This window comes from Lynx canadensis, chromosome A1, assembly GCF_007474595.2.
Source record: "Lynx canadensis isolate LIC74 chromosome A1, mLynCan4.pri.v2, whole genome shotgun sequence".
Lineage (NCBI taxonomy): Eukaryota > Metazoa > Chordata > Mammalia > Carnivora > Felidae > Lynx > Lynx canadensis.
Window position 1 is genome coordinate 109,385,722 of NC_044303.2, and position 15,198 is coordinate 109,400,919.

Consider the following 15,198-nt stretch of genomic DNA (forward strand, 5'->3'; position numbering starts at 1 on the left):
CAAACATCCTTCCCAGGCCTCAGTTTCCTCCTCTGCCAATAGCCTGAAATTGTGGAACCCATCTGGGGTCCAGGCACAGACAGATGTGGGTTAGAATCCAGGCTTCATACGTTTTAGTTGAGTCATCATGGGCAAGTGCCTTATACCAACTGAGCTTTAGTTACCTGGTCTGCAAACAAGATGCTGTGGTGTAGCACCAGTGTGATAGTGCTTGTGGGGAGCTTGGCACAGCACCTACTGGAAAGTGAACACCCAAGACCTTTGTTGTCATTACCTAGGCAGACTTTAAGGTCCATCCCAGTTCCTCCCATTTCTGAGCTCATGGAACTGGAGGAAGGATGTCAGGCTGGATGTCTGCCTCTCCCCTGCACTCAATGCCTGCATTGCCTCTAGTATCTCCCCAGTTGAAATTAAACTCTTAGCATAGAGTCCCTAGGCCTGCCTCTCCACTGAACCTACGAAAGTGGAGGCTGCTTCTATAATTTCCTATCCCCAGAAAATCAGCAGAAATGGGTTTCTGGGGAGCAGCCTAGAGCTCGGAAAACTATATGGCCAGCCAGCTATACCCTGGTACTGCCTTAGACTCAGCCTCACAAGGGAATCTTGGCTAACAAAGAAAACATCACTCTGCCCAGTAGGTTTAATCTTGGAAAAGGAAGTGCACCAGCCCCCTATTCTCCTGCACTTGTGCCCACTGGCACAAGTGGGGAAAGGTTAGTGCAGAGTTCCCATGAATTTCACACATCCTCACATTGGAGAGTTAGTTGTGCCCAAGTGAAGCAAGGGCATTACATCTGACAGAGACAAAGGCTTCCTGGGTGCTTCCACAGGGCTGCTGAGGAAACCTGTACCCTGCTAACAAGAGGACTTTTGGATCTGTGCAAATAATGTGAAATAAGACCAAACGGTCCCAGAGAATGACAGCCTGGGCATGACCCAACCCCACCAACCAGCGGGCATCACTCCCGGAGGAAAAGACTCCACCTTGAACCAGGCCCAAGACTTTTCCTGGGACTTCATTTCTGTCTTTGGCAGTCCCTGTTCCAAGCTTCCAGAGATCTGAGTAAGTGCTTAGCTTGCACACAGCCCACTGACAGATGTTGAAAACTGATATATCAAGAAGGGATGGTTTGCATTTGTCTTCCCTGATTAGCATATTAGCCTCTCTCTTCCTATTGCCAAGTGAACTAAATGAATAAACCAGCCCAATTAAAGTGACCCTTTGGAGTAAGGCAAGAAAATGCCTGTGACTAACCAGAAATGCCCTTGAATGTCCATAGACCTGGCAGTTCTAGCTGGTATGATCAAGCCCTGGTTTGCTACTTTACCCCAATGGAAAGTGGTCCTTAAGTACAATGTCATCACAACTCCAACAAAACAGATCTTCCAATGACCTCCTAGCTTCCTTAGCCAAGAGTTTCCACCATTAATGCTTAGACTGAAACTCTCAGGAATGAGCCACAAAAGCATGGCAGACCCTTAGAATAATCTTAGATTACTATGCCCAAATTTGGCCCAGATTATACTGATGTTGCTCCATTCGGGCACTGGCTGACTGAGTTGGTATCAGCTGCCATCACAGTTACTGTTTCTCCTGTTGGGCAGGGGTGATGTCTGTGGTAGGGTGTGATGGAACAGCCTGGAAGGTCTGGCTCTATCCCACACCACTTCTCCAGGCCTGGTCCCCAGAACTCAGCTCCCTTGTGATGGGGAGGGGGTAAAGTTTGGGGTTTCCTCCTTAGACATTTCAAGGAGTTGGTCCCAATTACTTAGGACTCCTGAGATAAGAAGAGCTAGAGGAGGTCAGGACTCTGCCATGACTTTGGAGATTGGAAGCCAGTGGGTAGAACTCCTCTCCCATTTTGATAGCTTTTTTTTTTAATGTTTATTTATTTTTGAGAGAGAGAAAGACAGAGTACAAGCGGGGGAGGGGCAGAGAGAGGAAGACACCAAATCCGAAGCAGGCTCCAGGCTCTGAGCTGTCAGCACAGAACCTGATGCGGGGCTCGAACTCATGAACACAGAACCTGACGCAGGGCTCGAAGATCATGACCTGAGCTGAAGTCGGATGCTTAACGACTAAGCCACCCAGATGCCCCCCATTTTGATAACTTTTAAGTGATGGACTGACTTCACATATTAGAACTTGCAAGATTTCCACAGCCTGGGACTTCAACATACCCACTGCCTACTCTAAGTCAGAGATTAGGTTGAAGGATGAGAGGAGAGTAGAAAAGTCAGAAGCAGTCCCTGCTATTTGCTCTGGGTTGCATCTCTTCCCTCCCATTGCTCCTTAGTCCACTGTACCTGGCTTCACACTACACCGACATCCTTAGCTAGAAGAGCCACCTGCTTGAAGACCTTGCCAAGGCCCCATTTGGAAGCCACAGGCTAGCCACCTTAATCCACTTCTCCTCAGTAAGCCCAACTCCTGGGCCTCAGAGGAGCTGGGAAAGGTCATGTCATCCATTCCTCTGTCCCCAGGTGAGGCTACCCTCGAAAAATCCAGGTGGATCTTCTAATGCACTGGGCTTGAGATTGGGGTCTCTCTAGACATCCACAAGCCAAAGGCCCACCGAGTAGGAGGCCACATGCTACTCACAGGGCATGTCCAAGATCAGGCAACAATACTTCCTGAGCTTTGCAGAACATGTTAGACTGATCTTGGCCTATTTTCTAGTTTTTTCATCATTTTCTCACTCAGTTTTCCTCCTCTACCAAGGGCCTGTCACACTCCTTCCAGAGGGCTGGTCCCAGGGAGGGGATCTAAATCCAAGCAATTTCTGGGACTAAGAGTATGGAGAAGTGTCCACAGGGCTTGGTTTCCCTGAGCAACGCCCTTACTGCTATGGCCTCACTCCCTAGATGTTGATAGTGGTACCAGCTAGTTTCCCTTGGCCAGCCTTACTGCTAGGTACTGCTTATCCCCCAGGACAGGGACTGGTTGGAGGGGGTGTGGTGATGAGAAAAGCCCAAATCCAGACCTTTCACCTTCAGACATTCCTTTGACTTGGGCCTTATTTGAAGGAGGCATTGCCATATGGCAGTAGTTCTCAACCCATGGTTTTCAGAAACATTGTTCTGATCATATATACTCCTTATAGAGATTTTGTGTGCATAAGCTCAGCCAGAACCTTGAAGAGACATGGAGGAAGGAAAAGTGTTCCATGTAGTCATCCAAGCTCTTCCTAACACATTTGTGCATCGACCTGTTTTACAATAAACTGAACAGCTGGTATTCAGCACTGATAGTTACTGTTGGCCATCAAAATAGTAAAATACTCTTGAATTGGCAGGTAAGTGGCCCCAAGTCCATCCCTAGTGTCCTCCAGCCACTCCAACCTCTCCCTCTCAGATCTGCCCCCAATCCAGTATCTGTCTGTACTGTCCAATAAAGTAGCCACTAACCACATGTGGCTACTTACATTTTAACTAATTCAAAATTCAGTTCCTTCATCGCACTGGCCACATTGCTCAATTGGCACATGTGACTTTGCCACTGCCTACTATATCGGACAGTACAGGGAGAGAACATTTTCATCACTGCAGAAACTAGACAGGTAGTGCCCAGTACAACAGGCCTTGGTATCCTGTTCTGGGCTGGGGTCTGTTGTGACTGTCCATGACTGTTCTATACCTACCAATTGTTAACTTTCTGAAGTAGCATCAGAGTACACTTGCATTTGAGTTTACCAGGACATATACTATATGGCACATTACTCAGAACTCAAAACCTAACACTCCCCAGGCCTTCGAGCCCCAGTTCAACTCACTGCCCGGCAATAAAGCCAAGGGCAAGTGAATGTATTTATATGAGCATGTCCCTTTGCCATGACTGTCCCCTCTTCCTGTCATCTTCTTTGTGAACATAACTGAAAGGATTTTGCATTGGTGTATGTCACTGCTCACCCCTAAGTCAAGTTCAGGCAGGATGCCAAGAATGAGTCCATCACAATATCTCTACAAAAAGTAAAATGATTTGCAATTTATATCTAAATAAAAGGCCACACCTCTTATAAACAATGAACTTTTTATAAAAAGACAAATGTACATATTTACATACATGTACATATGTGGTCACACATGACTTAGTGATTACAAGGCATTTCCAATTTTAAAAATCACACCAAGATACTCACACTTCCCTCCCAGGGCCTGCTGAGGGCTGCTGGGGCCCGCCTGAGGGGGCAGGTGGGCACAGGGCAAGGCACTATATAAATAAACAAAGGCTGAGAGCTTGGGGGAAACGTTAGTGTACACCTCTGATCAGAAACGTGGCAAGGTCCACAAGAAAAAGTGCCGAGTTTTGTCCCAAGCCCCTCAGCCCGAGCAGGGTGGAGCTCCTCTGAGGCTGAGGGAGCACTGTCCTGCAGGGCCCCATTTTCCTTCACATTTCACTGGCTTTGGAACAGTCCCCAGGGCTCAGCTGGGAAGGGAGGGGGTTCTTTGGGAATAGGATTCACTTAGTGCAATTGTCTCTTAGTGCAGAGCCAGCCCTGGGATTGGTGCTATGCTTTTCTGAGGCCGTTGGTCTGTTCCCTCGGGCCACCTCAGTGACAGCAGAACCTTCTCCAGGCAGCTGGGCTTAGGGGGAAAAGCTGGAGGCTGACTCCTAGCTGAGACCTCCACCTGACACATCAGTCTCAGAACCCCATCTTCCCAGGAGACAGGGCCAGCTTTATCCCACAAGATGAGCCCAGATCCCGGCCTGCCAGACCCCAAGAGGCCACTGTCCCAAGGAGGGAGGCCCCATCCCTGCTCAGCAATGGGGTCATACTTTGCCATGTCAAGGAGCCCATAGGAGTCCTGTTTCTTTGCATCACAGCTACCATGATGACAGGTCCTGCTTGCTTAGGGGAGTAAGAGGGGACCGGGGCCCAGCTACGGTGCACAAGGAATGGCCTGGATGGAGGGCAGCCTGACTGGGGGCAACAGGCTATCCAGCCAGCTGTTGTCCATGTTCTTCAGATCTGAAGCTATCAGCCCGATAAACCCTAGAAGATGTGAAGAAAGTTGTATGAGGATGGAGGGTGAGTGCAGTGTTCTCCTCCCACCCCCCAGCCCTATCCCCATAGGCCCAGACACAGCAGCCTCTACCGTCCACCCACAGCAACAGGGCCCCCCCTCATCTTTAAGCAAACTGCGTGCATGGGAGCAACAGCCAACTCACAAGCTGTCTGTACCAAGAAGAGTTTAAGAAAGGTGCTCTGCCTCTGCTGCTCCCCAGCCCAGCCCTCCAGCCCTCTCCCACCCCCTGCATGGTTCTCCCTTCTCTGAGAAATCTAGTGGATCCAGAGACTTCTTACCCCCAGGGCGGTCAACTTCTGGCTCCTCCTTGCAGCTGAAATCTCCATAGAAAGACGGGGGCTGGGCCCCGGGTTCATTGAGCAGGTACCCCTTCCCATCCACATTTGTCGGCTGCCATCCCGTCTGCTCCAAGAGCTGGGGACAAAGGAGCAAAATGCCATTGGCTTACTTCCAGGGCAGACTCATTCTGTGGCCCTGCCTTCAGAGAGCTGAAGCTTCCCTGCCAGGATCATACCCTTGGCCATTTTCACATTCTCAGATGGATGCAGATGTGGAATGAAGACAGGACAGGGACCTGGGAGGTGAGGGTCTGCCCTGGACTCACACTCCCACATCTACCCTCTGGCACAGAATCTCTAAGACTTTCCCTCTCAACTGGGTAAGGACATACCAACTGAGAATGTGGCTTAAAGCAATGATTAGCATAGTGATTCAAGAAAAAGAGGTCTAGAAAAGCTAGAGATAGAGCTATGGCTATGTCTCAGGTTGTCTATGCTGATGAAACAAAGCCTGGGTACACTACTGCAAAACTTTTTATATTCACTTTTAAAATTGAAGCAGGGGGGAAAAAAACCTGCTTAAATAATGTGCTTTAAAAAAAAAGAAAAAGGAAAAACCCCATCAAATTACAGATCCCAAAGGGTGATTATTAAAACCTGATGTGCATTTCCCTAACTAACAGGGCAGCAGGCCTGGGGCATGCTGGGGCGGAAGACACAGGCCAGGGACCCAGTGCTGATGACAGCTGACTCAGAGCTGTTTGAGGCTCTAAAGCCTGCTCCAGTACAACCTGTCAGAAATCAGGCCTCCCTCCCATCCTCACTTCCACAGTGTCTTTCCCACCAGCCCAGGAGGGCAGTGGTCCCCAGCCACATGGATGTGGCACCTGTAGGACTATGGAGGCAACCAGGTCACAGTAGCAGCTGCCTACCCTCCGATTTGTGAGCTCTAAGTGGTTTTCTCTCTCCTCAGAAGCAGCCACTTCAAAAGAGTGCCCAGGGTGGAATGGGCCTTACCTTCATGATGTCCTCAGTTAATTTCCCTTCCTCGTCCTCATCTGTTGTGGCTGTGGATGGGGAAGAGCAGAGAGGTTGGCTGGCAGTCAGCCAGGCTTTCCCCAGCAATTCCAGCACTGCCAGATCCCCCTGCCCCTTCACATGTCCCCACACACTGACCTCCCAGCAGACATCTGCCTGCCATGGAGATTCCAGAACAGGTCATTGTCCTAGTGACTCAGCCTCCCAAACCCTGAAGCCACACCTCTTCCCACCCCCTTGCTTCCTTCCTCACCCTCAGAGACTGGGCTGCAGAAGAGCCAGGAAAACTAGCAATGTTAGACCAAAATGCAGCCCCCGGCCCCCATTCCCTCTTTTCTCTAGCACAGCACAGGCAACTCAATGCCAGGTGGAGTTCTGAGCATCTTCCTGCCCTCAGGACATCCTTCCCAGGACCCAAACAGTCAGGCAAGCAGGCCCCAGAAGCACAAACCTTCAGAGGTGGAGGGCATAGGTGACACCTGGAAGTTGTACAGGTCACTGGTGCTGTCTGGCACAATATCCACTGGGATGTGCCATTCAGGGAGAGTGCTACTAACGGTACACGGTGACAGGGCTGAAGGACAGCAGAAACCACACGTTAGAACTGTGTGCTCTCTTAGTTTGCAAGATACCCAGCACCCCCAACCCTGCAGCCTGCTCCAATAGGCCACCATCCACAAGCACAATGCATCCTACAGCCAAGAGAAGGAGCCATCCCAATGACCTGTTTGGTCCCCTGCCAGACTGGGCCCACCTCACCTGGAGTAAGGGCCCGCTCAACCTCTAAGTCCTGCCCAATGTAGCCCTGAGCTGTGTAGCTGCTGTGGTCATCAGGCAGGGTCGAGCTGCTGAGTCCATCGGAGAAGGTATCAGGACTGGAGTCACCACATGACTGCAACAGGAGAAAGAAGCTTAGGCCCAAGCTTGCTATGGCACTTCTTCCATTGTCCACTCTGAATCCCGGGTGACCAAAGACTAGCAGCTTAGGACCACACTCACCTTCCTCTTGGCCTTGGTCTTAGCATCTCGGCTGGACTTGGACTTTCTCTCTGTGAGGCAGATAGGCTGTCAGTCTTGGTATAGGCATACCAGCCCCAGTTGCCCCTCTTCCTCCCTCCCACCCTCCCTGAGAGCTTTCTGATGACCCAAAGCCCTCGGATACCTTTCCTCTGGTTCTTGGTGAGGGGTGGGAGCATCCGGTACACCCGCACAGCTGAGCTGCCTTTGTTCCTGCTCTGGTCCTTCACTTCCTCAATGTCTGGCAGGGAGTTCATGGCACAGCGAAAGTTAGCCTTCCATGTCTTGGGATCCGGCTCCTTTTCCCCTGCTTTGTATCGGCCTAGTGGGCACAAGAGTGAAGAGGACTGTCAGGGCCATACGTGGGGATCCTCAGCCGACCCCTGGCCTGGAAGGAGGAAGGAGACAGTACCCCTAAGCTCTCATGCTGCCAGAGATCCAAACTGGCCAAATAGCAGGTATTCCTGGGTGACCCTCTGCAGGCCCTGGGGGCTCTCAAATGCCCAGGCTTGGCTTAAACACATCCCACAGGTCCTTCCTGAAGGACCCAGCCAGAAGCACTAGAGGGCCCATATGTCCAAAAGTGCTATATTGGTCCTAGACCAGGCCCAGTCTCCCTGCTTGGTCTGTCAGCAGCCAGAGAGTAGGGACTAGGGTTTATGTGATATTTCTAAACACAGGAGTGGGCAAAAAGTAGGCATCAAAGAACAGTTACTGATAAGTGTGCTGACTGATATGAGATGGACCAAGAACCCCAACACTCAAGGATAAAAGGAGGCTGCCAACTAGATGGGCCTTTGGCCAGGACCTTGGTAAACATCAAGAAAATGGAAGGCCTGGGTCTCTTTCATTATCCAGGTTCACAACTGCTTTTGCCAAGGAGAACTTTAATCCAGCCACAAACTCTGTGAAACCACAGTTTCTAAGATACTGACTTCACAAGTTCCTTTAAGAACTTGCTGAAACGATGAACTTTTCCCCCAAAAGTACAAGTCAGCCCCGTGCTCACTCCCAAATTCTGTACACCATCTCAGGGAATTCAGAGACCCCAATGAAGGGCCTCTGTGTTAACAGAAGTGACTCCCCTTGTCTCCTCCCTGCCCCAGCCCCCCCAGGCCTGGAGACCAGGGCACACACCTGTGTGAATGGCCCAGCTTCGGAACAGACAGGCATCTTTGTTGATGTCCCAGCCATGCTTGGCAGCATGCTTCCATGGAATCTGGAAGATCATCTCCTCCTGAATGGCACACATAGACACAAATATACAAAGCTGTGTCAGCTCAGAGGCCATAGGCTTTTAGCATGAGTCTGCCCGGCACCACCCCCCGCAACCCCACCAACCCTGGTCTGGGAAAAGGCTGACTTCCCCTTTTCACCCTGACATCTGGTTTAGGTTGACCCATCCTGAGAATGGCTTAAACAGAGTACTCTACCACTCTAGATCTCTCAGAAGGGGCTCTGGGTTCTGAAAAACTATGGCAACATCAGCTCAGCAGAGATCTCCCTCTGCCTGTTACAGATGTGCTGGGACCCATATAGAGCACCTTAGGATGCTCTCTGGTGCTTTTCAGCACCAACATGGAGGTGAGAACTCCATCCGTTAGATAGGGGCTGCTTGGGACACCTGGGACCACTGGCTCCTGCCCAGCAGATCCTGGCCATATACCTAAGGGAGCCCTGGGCCAGACTTGGATGCTAACTATGTGTGTGACCCTGGCACTGTCACTGTACCTCTTGGTCCCTCACTGGTTTCTCTTCTGTGAAATGAGCAATCACAGTGACAAATATAAGGACTAAGTCTCACTGTTATCATTACTGGTGGTTAACAGTATAGATTTTTGAGTCAGACTTCTCGGATTCAAATCTTAGCTTTATCACTTTTTTGTACGATCTCATTATCTATCTCTCAGTGCCTCAGTTTCCTCATCTGAAAATGGAGATATTAATAGTATCTACTTCACAGGGCTACTGTGAGGATTAAAGGACACAATGTAAGTCACATTGTTAGCATGGTGTCACACTCGCTTATAGGGAGTGTGCAATAAGCATGAGCCATCATTATTTTTATTATTACTATTAATTCTGCAGAGTCTGTGTTACTCTTTGTGCACAAGCATGAGGTTTTTTGGGCCTGGGCAAATGGTGCAAGGTTAATTCTTGGGTCCCTTGCTGAAACAGCCGTCTTGTTGCCAGCAGTGCCCACTTCTCTGTCTCCTGTCTCTCTGACTGGAACCCTGCAGAATGCTGGGTGTTTATACGGGTCTCAGAAGAGACCAGATGGCTCTGCAGATGCTGAGAGTCCTCGTGCTGGAAACCATCATTGCCCTCACGTGGGTGTCTGTCGTGTCCCTATCAAAGAAGGGAGAAAGGCACAAGTCGGGCAAGTGGGACCCAAGACTGGCCCTTGTATACTCCCTCCATGCAGGACCGACTGGGAAGCACATATGCCTCCTCCCCATCACTTCCCTTTTTGAGCTGCATCTGAAGCTTTGGTCCCCCAAAGAACATGTGTTAAGATAGTAGCAGAAAAACCCAAAAAGTTACACTCACTTTATTAATCCAGATCAGCCCTGGGATTTGGTTGGAATTAATCTGCATCTCTAGCCAGGGTCTCATGCGCATCCGAGTGATGGGCATGTTGGCTGTAAAGAGAAAACAGAGGGTCCTGTTTGGAGTCTGTTGAGCAGCCCCGAGGCACTACCCTGCCCAATCTCCCCACCCCCAGGTCAGTCAGTTACTTTCCCCAGCCTTGAGCCAAGCACCAGGCACCACAATCACGGGGGAGGGGGCTTTCACTGGAATAAAACTGCCCTCCAAATATTTTCAGCGTCTTGGGCAAAAACACTTCAGCCCCTTCCCCCACATTCCTCTAAACACTTGGGAGAAGACAGGCATGCAAGGGATGGTTTCAGGATTTATGTGAAGGAAAAACAGATATAATACAAAGATATCTTAATACCAAGACTTTCCTCCTCAAATTCAAATCCTTGTGGAAGGGAGAGGCTTCTTTTGGTTGACGCCAAGAAATTTCCCTACTAGAGTTGCTGCCACTAGCTGTGCACCTTCCCTAATGGCAAGCAGTCACCCAGCATTCTACCCCCACCCCCCATCCCATCTATTCTACGCGCTCTCAGACAGCCACAGTGCAGAGGCCGGGAAGGCTCTGCCCCTCCTGCCTGGCTCCCCGCCTCCGCGAAGAAGCCGAAGGAACACCTGTGGCGCCTCTTCCCGTAGCCCCAGCAGGTCTGCCAGCCAACCAGGGCAGCAAGCCCCAGCCCCCCAACACCTGCACGTACAGCCTAAAATCTGAGGCCCGGGTGCGGAGCTGGGACCGCCAAAAGCCCGCGTGGGGAGCACAGGGCGCCCACGCGCGGACGTACACTCCAGTCCCCAGCAGCGCTCGTGGATGCGCGCGACAAACCTACCGAGCCACCCAGAGGCCCCGGAGGCTCCGCGCACACAGATCTGCGACAGCGGCCGGGCGCCGGCAACCTCGGCTCGTGGGCGGTCCACGCCGCGGCCCGCCCTCCCCGCGCTGCCGCTCGCCGCTCCTCCAGCGCCCTCACGAGCCCGCGCGGGGGCCAGGCAACGCTGCGCGCCCGCGACTCTCCCGGCTGGGGTTGCCGGCCCCCACTTCCTGGAGCCCCGCGCGTCTTTGTTCGACGCCACCGGTTTCCCCCCCCCCCCCCCCCCCCGCAGCGAAGGCGGGCTCACCTCTGCAACGGGCGCGATCCAGCAGCGGCGCCCGAAGGTCCCGGCGCGGCTGGGGCAGCTGTGCCGGCGCGGGGAGCGCAATTCCGGAGGGGAGCGGCGGGAAGGCAGAGGATGCCCGGGTCGAGGGGCCGTTGGGCTCGGCTGGCTTTGGCTTGGCACTGCTCCCACTGGCCTCTGCTCGGTCGGGTTTGGACGCACGTCCTGCCTCGACGAAGGAGTGGCGCGCTCTGCCGGGGCAGCGGCGCCGGCGAGAAATCTAAACACTTAGCGGGATTCCCCCAACCCAAGCCCAGCCCCGCCTCCTAAAGAGCCGCGAGGGCGCCTATTGGCCAGCGCCGCCCCATCATTTCGGGGAAATCAGGCTGTTGTAGAGCTAGCGGCGAAGGGGAAGTACAGGGCGGCTGCTCCTCCCCACCCCCTCCGGCCCGGCGCCGCCGCCCTGGGGCGACCGCGGGCCCGCCCTGTCCGCTCCCACTCCCCACCCCCACCCCCCCACACACACACTGGTTCGCCCGGGAGAAAGCTGTCCAGGAAAGCCGAACGCCCCCGGCCCGCAGTTGCTCCCCTCACTCCGCATTCTTCCAGACTGCTGGCTCCTGTGGCCATCTCCTCACCCTCCTCTCCCTGGGAACGTCTATCTTTTGAAAGCAGGTGAGGAGGTCACCCGGACACCTGCCGTCCTCTTCAGAGTGGACACACTGGGATTGAATCCCCGTAAACTAGCCTGGTTCCTCAAGCCTGCTAATGAAGGAAGGGTTTCGGCCCTCATACTACGCCTTCTTGAGGGGTGACCCACGTCCTGGTCACTCACCTGCCTTGGGGAATTAAGGGAAAGCCTACTCTGCCTGGGGTGCTGCCTGGGGCCACCGAAGGAGAGGAAATCCCAGTTTGGCTGCTGCTGTTGGCACGGCTGGAAACCTCAATCTCCTCAACTAGAAAATAACAAGAAACCCTATTTCGCTGGTTTACGGTGACATAGAAATGATGTCTGTAAAGCACCATGCCCCCCACCTGGGCAGCAGATGCTGCTTTTGAGGTCCCTACCCAGAACCTAACTGTGACAGAGAGGCACCTCTCCCTGTTCTGGGTCTACATCCTTGGGACTGCCCTACAGCTGACCTTAGGATAAAGAAGTGTTTCAGAGAAACTCGGACTGCTGATTTGGAGAAGGGCTCAGGGAGCCTTTTCCTCCTTGCATTCCTGCCTTCGGCCACCTCCACAGCCTCACATGGCCCTTACATGGGAGCTCCTTAGTAGTAGCATTGATGTTGTCTCCACTTGGACCAGACAGGTTCTAGGCAGTGGGGGGCGGGGGGAGGGGGGCGGCCGTGGAATTGCTTAGGGATGGCCAAAGCCATGATCTGGCCAAAGAGTTGGGGAGCCCAGGTCCCAGTCCCTTGGGAAAGGCAGCTTCTTAACTCTTGTGCTTTTAAGTAGACCTTGCCCCACTTGTACTCCTAGAGGCTGAGCTGAGTTTTCCATCCAGAACTCTGGCCCAGCAGATTCCTTCCTTCACCTCCCCAAAGCTGCTGACTCAGAAGTAAATTGCTTGTCCTGGCAGGGCTAGTTGTGTCACTCTCACCCAACTCCCCCTCCACAGCAGCACCCAGTTGCAGTGGTGCAAGCTATAAATAGACATTGATGTAGTATTGCACCCATCAGTCACTCTCCTGCCTCCCTCCTACAGAGGAAAGGTTGGCTTGATCCAATTCTGGTGCACCAGAATCTCATGCTGTGACTAACACCAAGCTTGGTTCCCAAGAGACCAATAAGAATGGGTCAGAGCCATCTCCCAGATAGTGGTGGGTGCAGCAGGTGGGAGAAGCAAAGAGGCAGAAGGAGCTCGGAAGAATGAGCCTAGCTGGTATTAAGAAAAATGGAAGATGCTGAAGCTGGGGAAGGGGAAGAAGGGTTGGGGTGCTTTAAGTGACAGATGGAGTGGGAACCCACTACAGAGATCAAGAGCTGAACAAGAAGAGCTGAAAGCAAGTGGCTCCTGACTTGTGAAGTCTGTTTTTTGTGCAGATGCTTGTCCTGTCCCTAAGAACCTGATATGGCCACTGGAAAATTCAAAATGAGATCAGGGAAAGGAAGTTTGCATCTCATGTTGTGTCTGAAACTTACCAAAATGACCCTTTTAAAGGTATTAGGAAACTGTAAAAAGTGCTTTAAAACAATTTTATTTTAATTCACAGATAATCAGGTGTATGTGGATCTATATCTTTCCATGTCATGAAATGTACTTCTGCAGTATAATTTGTAGTGGGTATATATTATTTTCTAATAAGGATAAATAAAAATTTATCCGTTAATCTCCTAATAGAGGACATTTAGGTTATTTCCATTTTTTCCTTTTTTTTAAACTTTTTAAATTTTATTCATTTTGAGAGAGAGAGAGAGAGAGAGAGAGAGAGAGAATCCTAAGCAGGCTCTGCATGGTCAGCATGGAGCCTGATGCAGGGCTCAAAGTCATGAACCATGAGATCATGATCTGAGCCGAAATTAAGAGTTGGACACTCAACCGAATGAGCCCCACAGGTGTCCCTCCATATTTTCCTAATACAAACAACACTGTATAATTAAATCTCTGCCCACATCAATATTTTTTTTGCTTAGGAGAAATTCCCCAGTGTTTAGAATTTACTGATGAAATTGTCCTTTACATCTTTGAAGGGCTCTTTGACTTTTTTTTTTTTAACTTTTATTTTATCTTGAAGCCTGTAAGAATCTGCTTATCATGATTGTGGGTGCTATACTACAAATCAGTGAAGTAAAACTATACCATTTAAGTACCCCAAGTTTTTGTTGTAACTACTCTTTGAGTACCATTCTAAAATGTATCACACATTCCCTATGATGCTAAGCAAAACAGAGTCTTCCCTAGGTTTTTCTTAGTAATTCAGGGCTAGCCCTTTTCTCCTCTTTGACTCAAAATACTCATCTTCTGTCATTCCAGCCATCCCCTCTGGGCAGGTGACCTCCAAATACAACCTTCTGGGCACTCCACTACAATCCAGTCCACCACAGATTAACACATACACAAACAGAAATCTTGGCCTCCCATATCTACACTGCCCCCAGCAGCTTTCTCTCTTCTTAATTCCAGCTCCTTCCCAGGAGAAGTCTTTCCTGTCCTCCTCCCCTCTTTGCCTCACCTGGTCCTCTGGGTCTTCCTTCCCTGCATCTACGTGTTTTCACATTCCAGGACCAGACTGTTGTTACCACAGCTTCCCCTTGGGTCTCCCTCCCTGTCAGGCCTGCCCCTCTAGGCAACTCTGCACTACAATGATCCACCTAATTTTGTTGACCTCCCAACATTCATGTCCACCAGGAGCTTCTGAGCTTCCCCAGACTCTTCAGCCCCACATTCGAGTTGCTGCTCACTCTGGTCCCAGGGGTCCTATTCCAGCCTTATCTCCCACAGCTCTCCTATCCTTGGCAGTAATGAGAGGTCAGTGGGAAGAATATAGGATTTGGGTCTGAAAGCCTGGGTTCCTGTGCTTTTGCCACTGGTGTGACCCTAGGTAAGTTACCATCCCTCTTTGGGCCTCAGGTTTCTCATCTGTAAAAAAGATACTCTGGGGCACCTGGGTGGCTTAGTTCCTTAAGGGACTGACTCTCGATTTCAGTTCTAGTCATGATCTCATGGTTTGGGGGACAGAGCCACTCATCAGGCTCCTTGCTGACAGCGCAGAGCCTGCTTGGGATTCTCTTCCTCTCTCTCTGCCCCTCTCCCACTCCAGCATGCTCTGTCTCAAAAATGTAAACTTAAAAAACAAAAAAGAGACATTCTGTCCATGTGCAATTATTATGAAGAGGAAATTAGATATACTATCAAACTTTCTTAATTGTAAAACATTAGTCAAATGACACGTATTAACAATAATGCATGAACTTTTCACTGCATTTCTATTCTGTAGTTTTCTCATGTCTCTGCTTCTTCCATTTGCTCCTCATCTCTCTCTTACTCTGATATTTGACAACACTCTCTCCTCCCTCCTCCATCTCATTTCTCCCCCTTCCCCTCCCCATCTAACACACTTCAGTGTCAGTCTCCATTTTAAGGCTCAGAGCAAATATCTGGTCCTCTATGAAGTACTACCAAAGCTACCAAACGAAAGTC

At 50.9% G+C, this 15,198-nt stretch overlaps 2 protein-coding genes across 2 annotated transcripts in view; one reads left to right on the forward strand and one right to left on the reverse strand.

Moving 5' to 3' along the window:
- The window catches only part of LOC115516101, a 69,269-nt gene extending 68,056 nt beyond the window's left edge, over positions 1–1,213 (forward strand). The window contains exon 7 of the mRNA XM_030318529.1: positions 831–1,213. Within this exon, the coding sequence (XP_030174389.1) occupies positions 831–859 (29 nt within the window). The 3' untranslated portion in view covers positions 860–1,213. The remainder of the gene's footprint in view (positions 1–830) is intronic.
- Positions 1,214–4,013: 2,800 nt separating this feature from the next.
- IRF1 (interferon regulatory factor 1) lies at positions 4,014–11,264 on the reverse strand. Its single transcript, XM_030317817.1, has 10 exons — positions 11,076–11,264; positions 9,912–10,003; positions 8,499–8,598; positions 7,507–7,683; positions 7,344–7,393; positions 7,104–7,236; positions 6,796–6,918; positions 6,324–6,373; positions 5,307–5,442; positions 4,014–4,994 (listed from the first exon to the last, which is right to left on the reverse strand). Exons 2-10 carry the CDS (start codon positions 9,996–9,998, stop codon positions 4,882–4,884), a joined length of 969 nt encoding a protein of 322 aa, XP_030173677.1. The 5' UTR covers positions 9,999–10,003; positions 11,076–11,264; the 3' UTR covers positions 4,014–4,881.
- Between the last annotated feature and the right edge of the window lie 3,934 nt (positions 11,265–15,198).